Source organism: Bos mutus, chromosome 4 (assembly GCF_027580195.1).
Source record: "Bos mutus isolate GX-2022 chromosome 4, NWIPB_WYAK_1.1, whole genome shotgun sequence".
Taxonomy (NCBI): domain Eukaryota; kingdom Metazoa; phylum Chordata; class Mammalia; order Artiodactyla; family Bovidae; genus Bos; species Bos mutus.
The window spans coordinates 68320529-68341472 of record NC_091620.1 but is presented as its reverse complement, the minus strand read 5'-3'; the positions used below and the strand labels follow the sequence as shown (position 1 = coordinate 68341472).

Sequence of the window (20944 nt, the reverse complement as noted above, 5' to 3'; positions counted from 1 at the left end):
ATAATAGAAATGCTTGCCTCATAAATAATTATTCCTTAGCAAATTACTGGGGAAAAAAGCTTTACAATCCATACCATGATGAAGACTCCAACCAGAAAAAATGAAAAAAGCGAAGGAAAAAAGTACCACTTGTTTGAAAGACTGTCAAATAGGTAAAATTTTAAGTCTTTAGATGGAGTTAGCAACAAAATATTTCCCTCACCTGAAATGGAGGATAGTTTCAAGATGCAAAATCTAGAATTAAAATTTGGTTTATGTAACAGTTTCTTTAGTTAGTAAAGTAGCAATAATTAGATATTCTGCAAGTATAACAACACTTAAAATGGTCCCATTATATGCCCAGGAGTGGGACTGCTGGATCATATGGTAGCTCTATTTTTAGATTTTAAGGAACCTCTACACTGTTCTCCATAGTGGCTATATCAATTTATATTCCCACCAACAGTCTAGGAGAGTTTCCTTCTCTCCACACCCTCTTCAGCATTTATAGATTCAGACAGGTGTGAAGTGATACCTCACTGTGTTTTGATTTCAATTTCTATGATAATTAGTGATATTGAACATCTTTTGGTAATCTGTATAACTTCTTTGGCAAAGTATCTATTTAAATCTTCCATCAATTTTCTGATTAGGTTGTTTTTTTCACATTGAGCTGCATGAGCTGTTTGTGTATTTTGGAGATGAATACCTTGTTGCTCACTTCATTTGCAAATATTTTCTCCCACTCAGAAGGTAGACTTCTTGGTTTTGTTTATGGTTTCCTTTGCTATACAAAAGAGAAGCAAAAGACAAATGAGAAAAGGAAACATATACCCATATGAATGAAGAGTTCCAAAGAATAGCAAGGAGAGCTAAGAAAGCTTTCCTAAGTGTAAACACAGCAATGGCCACAGGACTAGAAAAGGCGAGTTTTCATTCCAATCCCAAAGAAAGGCAATGCCCAAAAATCTTCAAACTAATGCACAATTTCACTCATCTCACACGCTAGTAAAGTAATGCTCAAAATTCTCCAAACCAGGCTCAACACTATGTGAAACATGAACTTCCAGATGTTCAAGATGGATTTAGAAAGGACAGAGGACCCAGAGATCAAATTGTCAACATCCACTGGAGGTGGGGATACTTGTTAATTTATGTTGCCTAAGAACCAGCCTCTTAGAGGAGGCTATTAGGAGTAGGAGCAGAGGGTGGGCAGGGGGATGGAGAGAAGGGCGTCTTGGAAGCCCGCTCTGCTGCGGCCCCACACAGACCCCGCCGCCCTGGGGCCCCAGTGTATCCCCTAGAAGTTTAAAAAAAAAAAAAAATCCACTGGATCACAGAAAACGCAAGAGAATTCCAGAAAAATACCTACTTCTACTTCATTGACTATGCTAAAGCCTTTGACTGTGTGGATCACAATAAACTGTGGAAAATTCTGAGAGAAATGGGAATACCAGACCACCTGACCTGCCTCCTAAGAAATCTGTATGCAGGTCAAGAAGCAACAGTTAGAACTGGATATGGATAACAGACTGGTTCCAAATAGGGAAAAGAGCACATCAAGGCTGTATATTGTCACCCTGCTTATTTAACTTATATGCAGAGTACATCATAAGAAATGCTGGGTTGGCTGAAGCAGAAGCTGGAATCAAGATTGCCAGGAGAAATATCAATAACTTCAGATATGCAGATGACACCACCCTAATGGCAGAAAGTGAAGAACTAAACAGCCTCTTGATGAAAGGAAAAGATGAGAGTGTTGGCTTAAAACTCAACATGGCCAATAGATGGGGAAACAATGGAAAATTGAGAGACTTTATTTTCTTGGGCTCCAAAATCAGTACAGATGGTGACTACAGCCATGAAATTAAAAGATGTTTGCTCCTTGGAAGAAAAGCTATGACCAACCTAGACAGCATATTAAAAAGCAGAGACATTACTTTGCCAACAAAGGTCTGTCTAGTCAAAGCTACGGTTTTTCCAATAATCATGTATGGATGTGAGAGTTGGACCATAAAGAAAGCTAAGCGCCGAAGAATTGATGCTTTTGAACTGTGGTGTTGGAGAAGACTCTTGAGAGTCCCTTGGACTGCAAGGAGATCCAACCAGTCCATCCTAAAGGAGATCAGCCCTGGGTGTTCACTGGAAGGACTGATGCTGAAGCTGAAACTCCAATACTTTGGCCACCTGATGTGAAGAAATGACTCACTGGAAAAGACACTGATGCTGGGAAAGATTGAAGGAGGGAGGAGAAGGGGACGACAGAGGATCAGATTGTTGGATGGCATCACCAACTCGACGGACATGAGTTTGAGCAAGTTCTAGGAGTTGGTGATAGACAGGGAAGCTTGGCACACTGCAGTCCATGGGGTCGTAAAGAGTAAGATATGACTGAGCAACTGAACTAAACTTGCTATACAAAAGCTTTTAAGAATAATTAGGTTCCATTTGTCCATTTTCGCTGTTATTTTCATTACTTTAGGGGGTGGATCAAAAAAAATCTTGCTCCAACTTATGTCAAAGAATAGTCTGCCTATGTTTTTCTCTGATTTATAGTACAAGGCCTTACATTAAGGTCTTTAATCCATTTTGAGTTTATTTTTGTGTATGGTGTTAGGGAGTGTTCTAATTTCATTCTTCTGTATAGAAAACCATAATTTGAAAGGATGCACGCACCTCAATGTCACTGTAGCACTATTTACATTAGCTAGGAAATGGAAAAAACCTAAATATCCATCAACAGAGGAATGAATAAAGAAGATGTGTTACAAATATACATGGAATTTTACTCAGCCCTTAAAAAGGAATAAAATAATGCAATCTGTGGCAACACAGATGGATCTAGAGATTATTATACAGAGTAAAGTAAGTCAGAAAGAGAAAGACAAATATTGTATAATATCTCTTAAATGTGACTTACTTGCAAAGCAAAAATAGAGTCACAGATGTAGAAAACAAACTTATGGTTACCAAGGGGAGATGGGATGAACTGGTGGATTGAGACTGATATATATACACTGCTGTATATAAAATAGACAGCTAGTGAGAATCTACTGTATAGCACAGGGAACTTTACTCAGTGCTCCGTGGTGACCTAGATGGGAAGGGAATCCAAAAAAGTTGGATATGTGTATGTATGTAACTAATTCACTTAGGTGTACAACAGAAACTAATGCAACATTATAAGGCAACTATACTCCAATAACTTGGAGAAGGAAATGGCAACCTATTCTAGTGTTCTTGCCTAGAGAATCCCGTGGACAGAGGAGCCTGGTGGGCTGCTGTCCATGGGGTTGCACAGTCAGAGATGACTGAAGTGCCTTAGCATGCAGGCATGCACTGGAGAAGGAAATGGGAACCCACTCCAGTGTTCTTGCCCGGAGAATCCCAGGGACAGAGGAGCCTGGTGGGCTGCCATCTATGGGTCGCACAGAGTCGGACATGACTGAAGCGACTTAGCAGCAGCAGCATACTCCAATAAAAAAATAAGTAAGATGGTTCCATTATATAGATTCAGGACGCTGCAAAATAAATTTCACATGAAACAATACTGACTCCATATAATAACTTGAAAATATTTGTGTTCAACATCCTAGTCAACAATAAGAGTTACAAATGGATTCTGTCCACACATTGCTTTAGGCTACTGAGATTCACCTACTGAACACAGGTTTAACAAAGCAAGCAATGTTTAAATCTTACCCTCTGGCCGGGACTTATTGAGAAGGATATGTTCTCTAGTATGGCATTCCCTCCATCTGTATACTTTGCTGTGAGGTCTTTGACAGTCATTTGGCCCCCTGAGGGCCAGATGTCATCTTTCTTCACATGTTGATTCTCAATGATCATAACTTTTGAGGGCTGACTATCCTTGGATGGTCTGAATGAATTGTTAGGTTTACCATCTTCTGTTGGCATATCAATAAACTTAAAGACTCGGCTCACAGATCGCATCTGAAATAAAAATAATATTTTATTTTTTAAGAGTTGCAGAGAATGTCAAAATTAGTTTAATGTTTCCTAAAATATAACTGTAGGATGTGATACTAGCTAGTCATCAGTTGGTTATTTGTTAGGTTTCTCAATGAAGTAACAGGAAATAATTGGATAGAACTAAAAGCTTAACCAAGAGAATTAACTAGGATTTCTATAAATGGGCTCTTTATAAACCTGTTTATTTTTGTGATCACTTAACTCTCAGTTATGCAAGCCACACATAAATAGCCAAACTTTATTCAATGGAATAGATGATGTCAAGGGGAAACTTTTTTTCTACCATTGTGTAGTACAATGTTCTACAACTGATAAGTTACTATAAAATGTTTCAAACTTCAAAATCACTATATAAAAGGCTTTCCTTATTCTTGCAGTGCATTAATAACTATCAACAATTCTATGTCAGCTGGGTGGTAAGTGGACTCCTGAGGCTCAGTAAATTTTGAATAACTTCACAGTAATCTTCAAACAAATTTGAAGTCACTGGCATATATCTGTAGTTAAATATTACATTTTTAATCTAAATTACTTAAAGATCCATGTCCACTGCTGAGCAAAATGTGACTGTGTATAAGGGCTGTATTTGAAATTCAACCATTTTAAAAATTAATTTATTTTTAACATTTTATTTTATTGACGTATAGTTGATTTACAATGTTGTGTTAGTTTCTGCTATCACAAAGTGATTCAATTACTCAAATGTATACAAATCCTTTTTCATACTCTTTTCCATTACAGTTTATTGAATACAGTTCCCTGTGCAACAATAGGACCTTGCAGTTTGTCCATTCTGTATATAATAGTTTGCATCTGCTAACCCCGATCTCCCAATCCATCCCTCCCCCTTGGCAACCATAAACCCATTCTCTGTGTCTGTGAGTCTGTTTGTTTTGTAAATAAGTTCACTTATGTCATATTGTATGTCCACATGTGATATCATATGGTGTTTGTCTTCCTCTTTCTGACGTACTTTGCTTAGTGAGATCATCTCTAGTTGCACCCATGTTGCTGCAAATGGCATTATAAAATTCAACTATTTTGCACGAGTGCTTAAATTCTTTAATGACAGCATATTTCTCTGAACAATTATAACTTACAAAATTTGGAAAGTGATTTTTAAAATAGCCTGGCATATAATAGGCATCCAATACATAATTGAAAATATTTAAAGTAAATGTACCTGTGTGCTCAGTTGTGACAAAATCTTTGTGTCCCCATGGACTGTAGCCAAGCAGGCTCCTCTGTCCATCGGATTTCCTAAGCCAGAATACTGGAGTGGGTTGCCATTTCCTTCTCTAAGGGATCTTCCTGACCCAGGGATCGAACCTGCATCTCCTGCATTGGCAGGCAGATTCTTTACCACTGAGCCACCAGGTAGCCCATTAACAGCTTACTAGACAGAAAATTTTTTCTCTTAAAAGTAATTGCTGATTCTGCCTTTACCCAGTTGAGAATTTAACCTTCTTCTTTACAATGTTAATTTATTATCATCGTAGTTATTTAGATATTAGAAATATTTCTTTCAGCAAAAAAAAAAAAAAACTGGTGAGATGAAATGATATGGGTATTCATTTCTATTATTTTTATTTTTCATTATGAAAAGGTGAAATGGGAAGAATTCTTCATCTTTAGTATGAAATGACTCATAGATGAATCAGAGAAGTTCAGATATTTATCCTTAATTGAACATTTAAAGCTTCATCTTAGAAAATCATATAGCATTGCCTGTTTTCACATGCACTGATCAAGACTGATATTTATAAAGAGCTTTATTCTATCTAGTAATTGTATGCTTCAATTTCCCTCATCTTGAATATATCTTCAAATTATCTTCAATAATTATTCAAGATTCAAAAAGAGAATCCTTTTAAGCCAAAACCCACTAGAAATGGAAGTGAAAAATATCCAAAGCCGATGTCCATCATAAATAACTCAGGAGGAAATAAATGGCATATTATAATTATTCCTCTGACATAATATTTTAAATTCCAAATTATGGGTGATTTTCAGAGTTTATTAAATCCTGACTCAGTTTTTTTATTAAATTTGAATTGAAACACACTGTTGACATTTCTGCATGTCAGTGCTGTGAAGAATTTTATACTAGTCTTTGTTAAGTGCTTTAACACATCAAGGAAGGAACTGTATAACAAAAATCCATCCTATTTCAACACTTTCAAGCATCAAAAAACATTTAAATATTGCTATCAAAACTACTCAAAATTACATGTGTTATTATTAGAAAATGACATCAAAATGACTATTTTGACAGCACTAAAATGCCATGCACAATTTTTCTTTGTAAGCATTTGTCTGAGTACAGCAAATTACATTCTTCATTAGCAAGGGTGAACCCAGGACTTCTTTTGTTGTTGTTTTCTTGTTTTTTGAATTCCGAATTTCTAATGTCAGCTTTGGTATACAGAATGCACCTATCAAATTGAGAAAACACAATTTTCCACTCATCACCTTTCATATAATCTACTTGCTTAAAGTGACCCCGAGACAGGTTATTATAGTTATCCACAGCATGGTCAAATATCCCTGACCAAGAACAAGTTCACCTTAACAACAGGCACTCATCTACAGCCCATGAACTCACTCAAGTCAATGGGCTAAAGTATTTTCTGACAGGAAGGAAAGGTGGCCAATGCAGACACTTGCATTATGGTTAGGTTTTCAGCCACTGAAATAGTGAATAGACGATGTGGCCAGATAATATTATGAATTACTAACTCCCTGTGCCTCACAGGCTCTCCAACTCACACATTACTTCCACTGCCTGTCAAAGGAGAAGGGACACAGAACCAGTGCACAGAAAATCATTTCCGGTCTTGCAAGTTGCAGAAAACTGCCTTTGTAGTCAGAGATTGATAGTTCAAAAATTTTGAGCTACAAGAATATTGCCTGTTAAGATTCAAAAACCAAAGCCTGAAGGACAGGGTTTATCTAAAAACCAGTAGTCAAGGATGATCTTCTGATGGACAAGAATCAGCTTCTCTCCTCACCCCACAATCTGACTCACAAATGGGCTGAAGCACCAGTTCCTCTAAAAAGAAGCACTGCCTTGCAACTGAACTCTGGTTCTATCCTCGAGTAGATTTGAGTGATTTTAGAACTTTGGAGGCCTGTGCCTCAGTTCTAAGGTGGATACAGGAATGGGGCAGGGCTTAGAGAAGCTTCCAGTGCCTGTATGGCATAGGAGTATAAGAGTGAACATGCCTGCATGGCATGTTGAGACACAGATGACTTGACATAGCTTTGGATTTTACTTGTGTTTCCAGAATGATGATGAGGGGGAGCCAAATAATCCCAATGCTTTGACCCCCTCGGGGTCTTCCATTCCTCAGGGATGTGGAAGCAGCTGAGAGAGTGCAGGCTCACCAAGGGAGAGCTAACAGTCAGGACCTGAAGGAAGACCCAATGTACCTGGACTGTACACCTCTAGGTCAGAGACAGCCCTGGATCCACTGAGCACAACAAGGGACAACCTAGGGCCAGACACGCACCCCCCCCTGCCTCCCCCCCCCCCGCCACCCCCGCCTCGGTATCTTGGTATCCTGTAAACGCTGCTCACAATTGATTATAGAGTCACTTCTAGTAAGATCTCTGAATTCGCGGAGGTTTCTTCTACTCGGTGGAAGGCATGCTCAAATAGAAAATAAATATGACTATAACACAAGTAGTCGTATATCTTCTACACTTGATTTAACAACCAAAGATTCCTATCTGTAGTCAGGGATGGATCCAGGTGTGGTGGAAAGAGACTTAAGTAATGTGGGAGATTCTTCTTAAGAGAAGGTCTTAAGAAGACATCAATACTATATCAATACAATGAAATATTATTCAGCCATAAAAAGGAGGAAACATGAAATATTGTCATTTGCAACATTGATGAACACAGAGATTATGATACTAAGTGAAATCAGACAGAGAAAGATAAATATTATATGATATCATTTGTATGTGAATTCTAAAAAAAATAATACTAATGAATCCATTTACAAAACAGAAACAGACTCACAGATACAGAAAACAAACTTATGGTTACTAAAGTGGGGGATAAATTAGAAGCATGGGATTAACAGACACACACTACTATAAATAAAAAGAATAAGCAATAAGGATTTACTGTATAACACAGGTAACAATATTTAAAAAAGAGAAGAAAGAAAAAGAAATAAAATTCTATATAGAAAATTAAGTACAGGATCTTCAAAAGGTTCCATGCAAGTGGCAGAATGTGAGCTTATATCTAAGGGGCTTCAGTTAAACCCACTGTGCCTATTACAGTAAACTTACTCAAGCACTGTTTATATATCTTCCCCACCAAGTGTTTAGCATCATGCAGTCCCTTAATAAATCTCTGTTCATAATGAATTAACCCATTGTTCCACCTCACATGCAGAAAGCGGTTTCTGAGCAGGGAGAATGGCAGTGCTGTAACTTAGTAGGAAATCCAGGCTGCAGTTGTAGCCTCAGCTCTCACCCTAAAAATATACATTGCTATTTGGATCAGAAGGACGTTGTAACATATCAAATTATTTTTAGTCTCATCTACTTGTTTTCATTAATCTTTTTAACCTAACTGAATCCTATCTCTAATTTGGGATGTCTAAATATTTTAAGGTGATTTATAAAAACTGCTGTGCCATTGTCCAGCTATGTAGCTGGAACTGGATGGAAATTCAGATTTGACCATTTTCTAAGTTCTGTAGATGGAGTTGGGCAAACTCTTTAACCTGAAGCTGCTGCTTCTGTGCATAGAAAAGTGTTTCCTACAGAGGAATGAGGGGGTATCGCTGTTTAGCTCACAAACAGCAAAGTCTCGATGTAGCCATTACCAGCTTAGGTAGGAACACATGTCTTAGATTTTAAGAAGTAAATGATGAAGCCAAAATGAGACTCAGTCACTGAAACATCAAATCATCAATCAAATCATCAAGTTTTCTGGAAAACTTCATATAATTTGCATAGGCTTTCCACAAAATTAGAGCTTAGTCAAAATGAAGTGGGGCTTTGCTTGAGAAGCATCTCATTTAAAATTTTGGCATGATTATTTATATCATGTATTATACTCAAAAATTCCCCTGAGCCCATCTTTAAAAATCAATTTCATTATCTTTATGATAATGTCTGAATTACTTATCTAAGCATCAGGAGAACAAAGTCTTTTGGAGAAAGACTGCTCCATAGCCTCATCTCAACTTTACTTTGTAACAGATATACTTAGTGAAAGAGAAAATGATTCCTGATTTTCCTTTTCACCTTTTGTTAACAAAGAGGCAAGAAAAGGCTTAAAGACCTCTTTTAGGGCAAGTCAGGAAACCAAACTCTTTTCCCTGCACAAAATATTTGTTCTATTTCCTTTCATCCTTTCGGTTGTTTGGAAACCAGGCCATCAAATTTGTTCATTAACACCTAAACTACATGTAATACCCACAAAGTCACAACAATAGAAAATATATTGCACAAGTCTGAGATCTGGCTGGCAATGTTGTAAAGAGTGTTCATAACTGGTGGTTACAGGAAGATTACAATAAATAAATGTGAAGACAATCATCTATTAATAGAAAACTGACACCATGTGAAAACAGCATACATTTTGCAAGAGAAATTTTCAAAACGTGAAGTACATAAAAGGGAGGATTAAAGTGTTTTAAATCTTTGATTCTTCCTGGTAGGCCCAAACTAGATGCTTTTCACCAAGCAACTGACAAGTGTCAACTGACAGTGACCTGAGACCCAAGGCCATGTTAGAGTGATTAGCATAATCTTTAGGCGATGGATATAGACTTAAGAGATAATGGTTATCATGGAAATAGACTCTCTACCCAAAACATATTTTTGAAACTCTGATCTATCTTTCTGCACCAATTACTTATGCTCCTAGAGCCCTTAACAAGTCAATCAGGACTGTATTGCTATAAATTATTAACAGCATAAGTGAGTTACTTACAGTATACTATAGATTCTAACCCTTTAGAAATTATTATAGCTTGCTACCTAATCTGTGACGAATTATATGGCAAGTCAATTTGACTTTTTCTGACTGCAGGATGTGCAAACACACACACATACACACACACACACAATTAATGTCAAAAAGGCATATCTTAAATAAACACAGAGGTATCAAATATATTGGTGCCTATTTTCAATAATTAAGAGCTTCAATAATTATGGTACCAAGTACCAATAGGCAAAGGAGGACTCTGATTTATCTATCTAAAAAGGTCTGATACATCACTTATTACATCTACTACTCAAACTTGAATTTAGATGCTTCTGGAGTTACTATTTTCTAAAAGCATATGATAGGCTATCAACAAGTGCTTGGTGAATACAACTGAGCCTATGAGGTGTCCATTAAACATATTTCAAAGGAAATCTCAAGAAGAGGAGATTTACTAGACAAAAAAAATTAAAACAGATCAAAATATTTTCCCAAGGTTTTGACTATTTTAATAAGATTTTTTCTAAGCATCTTAACTTTGAGACAGCACAACTTCCCCAAGTTCTCTATCATTAAGCACCATTCTTTACACATCTTTCAGGTTTATATCTATCACTGGTCGATATACAGGATAAAAATAATTTGCTGATAGTCCATCAGTTCCAAAGTAAATTCTATCCCATAGACCAGAGGTGAGCAAAACTATGGCCCAATGGCCAAATCACACCATATCCATTTGTTTACATTCACTTTGCCCTACAAAAGTTTAGGTTTCCCAGGTGGTTCCGTGGTAAAAAACCCACCTGCCAGTGCTGGAGCTACAGGAGATGCAGGTTCAAACCCTGGGTTGGGAAGATCCCCTGGAGAAGGAAATGGCAATCCACCCCAGTATTCTTGCTTGGGAAATCCCATGGACAGAGGAGCCTGGTGGGCTCACAGAGAGCCCACGTCCGTGGCATCACAAAGAGTTGAACAGGACTGAGTGTGTGCACGTGTGCACACACACACACACAATCTTAGTTGAATAACTGCATAGAGACCACATAGCTCACAATGTTGAAAAAGGTACTACCTAACCTTTTACAGGAAAAATTTGCTGGCTCCCTGCCATGACTCACAGAAAACTGGGGTGAAAATGAACCTTCGAGACCCTCAAATCCAGTGAATCACAAGTCTATATATACCAGAATAACCTGGAGCACTTTTTAAAAGATAGACATCATGCCTGGTCACTTTGCCCTCAACCAAGAGAACTGCTTTAATTAGTCTCAGAGGACCCTGAGTAATCTCTCTTTTTATAAAGGTTCCACATGTGCTGTCAGGTTGGGAACCTCTGATCTAATCCATTCCTTCTTGGTACAAATGAAAAATTTTAAATCCAGGAAGTTTAAGTGATAAGCACACAGCTCCACAAATTTCACAAACTTTCCTACACTCTCACAATCCCATCAGGTTCTCATAAGCCTCTCCTACCAATTCAAGACTCAACAACATCTTAATGGAGCTTTCTTTGTCTTTGTTGGTTCCAGTAACACACTGGTTAAGAGTTCTTTGATCAGCTCTGACAACTGCAGTGGTGAGTGACCTAATCACTGGACCTGAGCCTTCAGGGCAGTGGCAGACCCCTGGGACTCCCAAGAGCACCCGGAACAGTGCCTGCATATGTGCCAATGAGGATATCTTGAGATATCTCAGAGATTCAGAAGAGAATGTCACAACTAACAGAACCTTAAAAAATTTCCAACCAAACCATTTCATTTACAAAGGAGGAAAAAGCCCTCATGCAGGTTATGACTTATTTGCCTAAGGCTGCACAACTTCTTGGTGGTGGCTAGAGCAGAACACAGCATAGAAAGCCACTTTATAGGATGGGAATAGAAAGGCTGGGTGAAACGAAGTCTTGGAACAGACGTCATAAGTGGAAAATACACCCCCAAAGACTCATGAGAACAGAAAAACAAAGAAAGGTATTATCAAGAAGCCATTAAAAGGAGGTTAAAAAAATATAAGAAATGAAGCCTCCCCTCAGATTCTCAGGGCAGAAACTATTTTCAATCCAAAAGAATTGGGCATCAGGAGAACTGAGAATTGAAGAAAAGCCAGGTTCCCCACTTCTCGCATCAGGTTTCTCATTGGTCACTGTACAATCAGTCACTTGATCTTTACTGGAACCCAAAATAAACACAGGCAATAAAAGGACAAAGGAGAAACAGAGGGAGTTTCTATTGACAGAAAACTCTTCTCAGATTACATCAACCTTGTAAGAACTTTCTGGAAACTCATTAACTGGAATCTAAATGTGAACCCTGCAGAGGTGCAGTCTTCCTTACTCATCCTGGAGGCTTCCACCCTCTTGTGTTACTAAGAACACACTATGCAACAGGGATGGTTTATTGGCTGCTACGACTGGAGAATTAAGAAAGTGGGTACTAGTCATATGCTCAGATATTTTAGTTTTGCTCACCAGGACGCAGACAGTCCTGAAAATAGATGAACTGTCAACTGCCTCATTCGAACAATGATACTCTTAGCGTGAGCAATTCACCAGTCACCAGATGGCTTGATAAAACTAAGTCTGAAACATTACCTTTGGGTCCTTTCTAGCTCTCATTTATTTAATTTTCACTCATTCATGGAGGCAAAAATCTAGGTATACACTGACTATTTAAGACAGTGAAGTGAAAGTATCTCAGTCGTGTCTGATTCCTTGCGACCCCAGGGACTATACAGTCCATGGAATTCTCCAGGTCGGAATACTGGAGTGGGTAGCCATTCTCCAGGGGACCTTCCCAACCCAGGGACTGAACCCAGGTCTCCCACAATGCAGGCGGATTCTTAACCAGTTAAGCCACCAAGGAAGCCCAATTAAGATATATGAAGTTTAAATAGTTAACAATAGGAGACAGAGAAGCTTTATGTTGTTAAAAATGGCAGGCATCTTATGAATTCATACACAATAAGTACACAACTTTGTTAATTAATAACACAAAATGTTTTAAGATTGAATTTACTTTAATTAATATAGTACTTGAGGAATGGAGCTAAAAAGAATTAATACTTCTCTTTTCATCCCATCTACAGAATAGTATAAGCTTTGCAACTGAAATGAACAGAGAGACATACACATGTGCTGTGCTATGCTTAGTTGTTCAGTCGTGTCCAACTCTCTGTGACCCCATGGTCTGTAGTGTCCTAGGCTCCTCTGTCCATGGGGATTCTCCAGGCAAGAATACTGGAATGGGTTGCCATGCCTTCCTCCAGGGGATCTTCCCAACCCAGGGATCGAACCCAGGTCTCCCTCAGTGCAGGTGGATTCTTTACCATCTGAGCCACCAGGGAAACTCATGAATACTGGAGTGGGTGGCCTATCCCTTCTCCAGGGGCTCTCCCCAACCCAGGAATCAAACCAGGGTCTCCTGCATTGCAGGAGGATTCTTTATCAGCTGACGTACCAGGGAAGCCAGATATACACATAAATTATGTTAAAATTAAGAGAGAATTAGAAGTAATAGTTTTTAAAACACTGTGGTATCAATTGAAATAACTGGAAATCCCCTAACATGGGAGTTTAAATGGGAATTAATTTGGACTCTGATAATTTTACTATTTTTAAAATCTCTGGAATTACTCATGACCTATTATACTACACTGTTCATAAGGTGACAGATGAATTTTTTCCCAAACTCCTATATAAAGCTAGACAAACTAGTAGGCAGAATAGAAGTTTTGTTCACTTTTAATGGTCTCTTGATACCACAAGCATATTTCTAGGAGATTCCAAATAAGAATTTAAGAACTAAAATGTCAAGTCTACTGGAAGACAGTTTATCACTGTGTTTTATAAATACATGGAGGTGTCAAGTTAGTAGTTGAATATATATATATAGAGAAAGAGCAGAGGAGTGGTCTTAACTGGAGATATGAATGTGTGATTCACTGAGAGATGATTTCAGAAGCACGGAGTTAGATTATAACAGCCAAAGAAAGTGTAGATAGAAGAGGGCTAGCATACAGCTAGGAGAAGGCAATGGCACCCTACTCCAGTACTCTTGCCTGCAAAATCCCATGGGTGGAGGAGCCTGGTAGGCTGCAGTCCATGGGGTCGCTAAGAGACAGACACGACTGAGCGACTTCACTTTCACTTTTCACTTTCCTGCATTGGAGAAGGAAATGGCAACCCACTCCAGTGTTCTTGCCTGGAGAATCCCAGGGACAGGGGAGCCTGGTGGGCTGCCGTCTATGGGGTCACACAGAGTCGGACACGACTGAAGCAACTTAGCAGCAGCAGCATACAGCTGGTGTTTAGCAATCTGAAAGAAGATAAGGGGTCAGCAAAGAGAACTAAGCAGGAACCAGTGAGGCAGCAGGAAAACCAGGTGTGAATAACATTACCCTAGTGAAAGAAGAAAGGATAACAAGAAGGATGTGTCCATGGCATGAGTACTACTGAGAGACTGAGAGATATAAAGATGCTGGCTCTGGAAAGATATAGGTTATGAGTCTGAGGGATGATGGAAATAAAATGAAGTAGGGTATGGAAAGAATTTCCATATTTCAAATCCTAAAAGATGTGCTGTTAAAGTGCTTCACTCAAGTTGCCTGCAAATTCGGAAAACTCAGCAGTGGCCACAGAACTGGAAACGGTCACTTTTCATTCCAATCCCAAAGAAAAGCAATGCCAAAGAACATTCAAACTACCACACAATTGCACTCATTTCACATGCTAGCAAAGTAATGCTCAAAATTCTCCAAGCCATGCTTCAACAGTATGTGAACCATGAACTTTCAGATGTTCAAGCTGGATTTAGAAAAGGCAGAGGAACCAGAGATTAAATTCAATATCCATTGGATCATCAAAAAAGCAAGAGAGTTTCAGAAAAACATCTACTTCTGTTTCATTGATTACACCAAATGGTGTGGATTTTGATGGTGTTGATGGTGGGGATCACAACAAACTGTGGAAAATTCTTCATGAGATGGGAATACCAGACCTCCTTACCTGTCTCCTGAGAAATCTGTATGCTGGTCAAGAGCCAACAGTTAGAACCAGACTTGGAACAACAGACTGGTTCCAAATTGGTAAAGGAGTATGTCAAGGCTGTATATTGTCACCCTGCTTAATTAACTTATATGCAGAGTACATCATGCCAAATGCTGGGCTGGATGAAGCACAAGCTGGAATCAAGACTGTCAGGAGAAATATCAACAACCTCAGATATGCAGATGATACCACCCTTATGGCAGAAAGTGAAGAACTAAAGAGCCTCTTGATGAAAGTGAAAGAGGAGAGTGAAAAAGTTGACTTAAAGCTCAACATTCAGAAAATGAAGATCATGGTGTCCAGTTCATCACTTCATGGCATAATAGATGGGAAAACAGTACGAGACTTTATTTTCTTGAGCTCCAAAATCACTACAGATGGTGACTGCAGCCGTGAAATTAAAAGACACTTGCTCCTTGGAAGAAAAGCTATGACCAACCTAGATAGCATATTCAAAAGCAGAGACATTACTTTGTCAGCAAAGGTCCACCTAGTCAAAGCTATGGTTTTTCCAGTAGTCATGCATGGATGTGAGAGTTGGACTATAAAGAAAGCTGAGTGCCAAAGGATTGATGCTTTTAAACTGTTGTGTTGGAGAAGACTCTTGAGAGTCTCTTTGACTGCAAGGAGATCCAACCAGTCCATCCTAAAGGAGATCAGTCCTGAATGTTCATTGGAAAGACTGATGCTGAAGCTGAAACTCCAATACTTTGGGCACCTGATGCAAAGAACTGACTCATTGGAAAAAACCCTGATGCTGGGAAAGATTGAAGGCAGGAGGAGAAGGGAACAACAGAGGATGAGATGGTTGGATGGCATCACCACCTCGATGGACATGAGTTTAAGCAAGTTCCGAGAGCTGGTGATGGACAGGGAGGCCTGGTGTGCAGCAGTCCATGGGGTCACGAAGAGTCGGAAACAACTCAGTGACTGAACTGACTGACTGATGGAAAGGACTGGGAGGATGACATGGAGTAAAACACTGTTTCAAGAATTTCTTCTGAAAATAGGTCAAAGAAAAGGGGTGTTAGATCAAGGGATGGTATTTTTATGCTAGGGAGAAAGGTACCACAAAGAGGAGTTAATTGCATATACTGGCCTTTACACAGGAGCAAAGACACAGAGGGAACTGGAGCATATGAACAGTCGTGCAGAATGGTGTTACAACTAGTGTAAAGAAAGGAAGAAATTCTTCCTGGCTCCACCTTTTTTTTTCTATGACATATATAGCAAGATCATTGACTGAAAATGCAAGGCGTAGAATTATTAGAGCACCTGAGAAGAGACAAGAAGGTGATAAAGTGCTATCTTAGGGAATAAAACAGAGAGAACTTATCAGGAAAATGTATTAAAAGGTTTGTTGACCAGTTTTGAGTGCCAACCTCTGAGATGTGTAGTTAGTCATAAATACAAAGCTACCTGAGGCTGTGATGAGGAAGTGTTATCATCCAAATATTATTAATACCTTCACTGGCTGAAAGCTAAGGAAGTCTGGGCACCCGAGTTAATGAATGGATGAGCAGTAAAAGGAAAGTTATATTCTTGTAACTTCATATTTCTATTGATATTTGATGTTCATGCTTAAACCCAGCCAGATGGGTAAATGAAATATTCTTTCCCAGTCTAAAGATATTTTTTTCCTGGCTATCTGTGTACTAAAAAACGGCAAGTGTCAAACAAAACACCCTATTTATTGAATTTAAACTCAGCTGGAGGGACGTCCCTGGGTCCAGTGGTTAAGACTCCATGGTTCCAATGGAGGGGGTGCAGGTTCAATCCCTGGTCATGGAACTAAGATCCTACATGCCGCAAGATGTGGCCAAAAAAAAAAAAAAAAACCTACCTGAGGTCTAAATTCATTTCAGAACTCAATAAAATAAAATGAGTTTTTATTTCAGAGGTTACAAGGACCTTTAGTGTTAACATATATGTAAACATGAAATTTGAGGTTATAGCTCTCTCTCCTCCAACTTTCAACATATGCTAGGTAAAAACTAACAAATCACTGGACAGCTGTAGCAGTTGCAGGGGTGGAAGCAGCAAGATGGAGTTAATAACTAGATAAATGCCAGCAAAGACTCAGGCAAGACCACTTGTGCTATTTGGCAGCGAAATGCAAACTAACATGATCACTTTGATATTCAAACAAAAGAATATAACTTTTAAAAATATGATGAACTCCAAATATTGATACTTTTCACAGACCGTATTATAACATAATATTTTATTGCAAAGATCCTCTTATGCCAGGAGATGAAAGAAACAAAGTCAAAGCGCAGGTCACAAAGTCTAGGATGACCATGTGAAAAACTAGCTAAATAAAAAAGCTTGAAAGAAACTTTAATGGAGATTAGACATGCAAAAAAGACAGGCACCAAACAAAGAGAGGCTGTAGAGGCTGTTATATAAACCAAGGAAATTAATACAATAAAGAGAAAAGAATTGTGCATGTACAAGGCGAACAAATGCTTCCAGATAAAGAAAAAGAAGTACATGAGGATTTTAACTGTAATGTCAAAGTTGAGGAAAGTTCGAACAAAGAATTAAATAGCCAGTACAATATTTACTTAGTATTCTCCTGCTATTTTCCAACAGAAACATTTTAAAGTACATTTACAAGACACAACCACAAACGTATACAAGCTAAGAGAGGAAATAAATAGAGTCACTAAAAGAGCTGGTCAAACTAAAATGAAACTCTGCTATAAATCATATTAAGGTTAAATAATCTTTCAATGAATTATTAAAATGCTTTTGTTAAATAAAATATTGTCACAAGGGCAAGAAGAGGGCAGGAAAAAAATTGGTTTTTCCCTAGATGTATATTTTATAATGATATTTATTCTGACAGGAATTGATTATACACATTTCAACAACTGAATGAATATGTGCATTTTGAGAACATGTCAACTGTCTCAGAGAAAAAGAAAAAGACCATAAACCAAAAGGTCAGGAAAGAACCTAAACCAAAAGGGTAATAAATGATGGGGAGGCTGTGGAGAAAAGTGAACCCTCCTACACCCTCCTATTAGTGGGAATGTAAATTTGTGCACCCACTATGGAAAACAGTATGGAGCTTTCTTAAAACAAATTAAAAATAGAGCTACCATCTGATGTAGCAATCCTGCTCCTGGGCATATGTCTGAAAAAGATAAAAACTAATTTAAAAAGATATATGTACCCTAATGTTCACAGTAGCACTATTTACCATAACTAAGACATGGAGGCAACCTAAGTGTTCATGGACAGACGAATGGATAAAGATGTGATTCATACATATAGTAAAATACTACTCAGCCATAAAAAAGAATGAAATATGCAGTTTCCAGCAACATGGATGGACCTAGAGAATAACATACTAAGTAAGTCAGTAGAGAAATACAAATGCTATATAACACATATATATTCTATATGTGGAATCTAAAAAGCAATACAACTGAATCTATACAAAACAGAAATGACTCATAGATACAGAAAACAGTTACAGTTACCAAAAAGGAAGGAATGGGGGAGAAATAAAGGAGTTTGGGATTAGCAGATACAAACAACTATATATAAAACAGATGAGCAACAAAGTATCCACAGGGAACTATGTTCAATATCTTATAATAATTAAGAATTGAAAATAATCTGAAAAAATACATACCATTGAATCACTTTGGTATACATCTGAAACTAACACAATATTGTAAATCAACTATACTTCAATTTTTTAAAAAGTCTGACATTATCAAGTGTTGTATATAATACCTATGGACCTCTGAGAATTCTTACACTCTCTCTTTTTAAAAATACTTATTTATTTGGCTGTACAGGGTCTTGGTTGCAGCATGTGGGATCCAGTTCTCTGATCAGGGATCAAATCCAGGCCCCCCCTGCACTGGGGGCGTGGAATCTTGGCCACTGTACCAGCAAAGGGAAGTGAAGTGAAGTCACTCAGTCGTGTCCGACTCTTTGCAACCCCATGGACTGTAGCCTACCAGGAGCCTCCCTGCATGGGATTTTCCAGACAAGAATACTGGAGTGGGTTGCCATTTCCTTCTCCAGGGGATCTTCCCAACCCAGGGATTGAACCCAGGTCTCCCACACTGTAGGCAAACACTTTACCATCTGAGCTACCAGGAAACCACCAAAGGGAAGTCCCCTCTTATACTCTTGTTGATGGGAGTATAATCTGGTACAATGGATCTTAGAACAATTTGGCACCATCCAGAGACTTCACTTTCACTTTTCACTTTCCTGCATTGGAGAAGGAAATGGCAACCCATTCCAGTGTTCTTGCCTAGAGAATCCCAGGGACGGGGGAGCTTGGTGGGCTGCCGTCTATGGCATCGCACAGAGTTGGACACAACTGAAGCGACTTAGCAGCAGCAGCAAAGTTGAACATGGGTGAATTCTATGACCCACCAATACCACTCTTGGGTGTCTATCCTAGAAAAATCCTAGGCAAGGAACTGCAAGAATGTTCATAGTAGCACTAGATCTTGACTGTGGCTATTTATATGGAAGAAAGAAGAGATATGGGTTTAATAAGAGATACAAACAGTGAACTTCAACTCATCTGCAGTTTTTTATTTCTTAAGCTGGGGTTGGGTATATAGTCATCCCTTATGCTATTATCTATACTTTTTGGTTTGTCTGAATTTTTTTCATAAAAGTTAAAAAAAATACTTACCAAGCTATCCACATCTATGCTAGAGTTTACAGCCCACTGCAATGTACCCATGATATTCATGGCTAAAGTTAGAATAATCCCAACTCTTCCTTCTCCTTCACCTACAGGTGGAAAAAATATATAAACATACTTTAGGCTACTTCTCTTTTCTGTGAACCGCTTTATGTATACTTAGAAGACAGATTATGTTAAACTTACATTTAGATTCTGTGCCAATTTAAACCATTTTTCATCTCAGTTCCCCAAAGCATGCATCACTAGTGATAATATGCCCTGTTAGTATTCAACCAATGTTTTAAATCAAAGAGTGACTGCATATTAGTAAAGAGTTGCCCTTTTTTTTAATGCTTCAGATATTGAAGGCGATGTTGGTGTTGGGTAATATTATTTTTAATCTCTTCTACTATTACTCTGTAAGTAATAATATCTTCAAAGACTACAATGGAAAGACTTTCTGTGTCTGAATAATCTCCTCTACAAAGAAGTCAAAAGCAGGAGAGAGGTGTGTGAGCAGCATCCAAAAGATGTTTAGATGTGCTTCATGTCTTCGTAAGGAGGACTTATCTCTGTCAATAAGATGCTGTTGGGAAGAAAGAACTAAGAGTTTCATGGAGAAGTCAGAACTCATGGGTCTGCCATTTGGAAAAAGAGAAGACTGCCTTTTGAATTAAAAAATTGATTAGTTCAGATAGGAAGAACAATACTCAAATGCTTAATTAGAGTAGTTAGTTTTTAAGGGCTAGAAGGGACCCCTAATTAAAATTTACAAATACTCTGTATTCATGGCCCTAAAGTTTTTCTAATAAGAATGTCCTTAAATTGTTATAAATTTATGTTATCAAGTCCTAATTGATAATCAATCCCTGCAGCTGTAATGCATGATAAAACAATTTTAGGGCTCGAAAATTGGGAGAAATAAGTCATCCTATTATTATGAATTGAAATTTTTGTTTACATAATTATTCTAATAGAAGATAAACCACAGACAGCAGGTATGTGGTTTTAGTACTAAATCACTTATTTTAAACAGGTAAAATTTATCCAAGGCCCAATACATTACTCATTCTGAATATTAAGATGAGAGTAAGATAAAATTTTAAAAATAATAACAATAATAAGTAACATAAAATTTTTGGGTACCTACTATGGACTAGGCACTACAGTAAGTGCTTTGCACAAATTATTACATTTAATACTCACCACAAACTTATGAAACAGGCACTATAATGTTTATTTACACATGAGGAAAATGAGGGCTTTAGAGTAGTTGACTAAAGTGTACAAGTCACCACAGCTG

At 38.1% G+C, this 20944-nt stretch overlaps 1 protein-coding gene across 2 annotated transcripts in view; it reads right to left on the bottom strand.

Annotated features, from left to right (window-relative positions):
* Positions 1 to 20944, bottom strand: part of CFTR (CF transmembrane conductance regulator) — a 219456-nt gene that overhangs the window by 47154 nt on the left and 151358 nt on the right. For both annotated transcript variants that reach the window (XM_070369592.1, XM_070369593.1), the window contains exons 21-22: positions 19648 to 19748; positions 3682 to 3933 (exon numbers count right to left, since the gene is read on the bottom strand). In XM_070369592.1, the coding sequence (XP_070225693.1) occupies positions 3682 to 3933; positions 19648 to 19748 (353 nt within the window). The remainder of the gene's footprint in view (positions 1 to 3681; positions 3934 to 19647; positions 19749 to 20944) is intronic.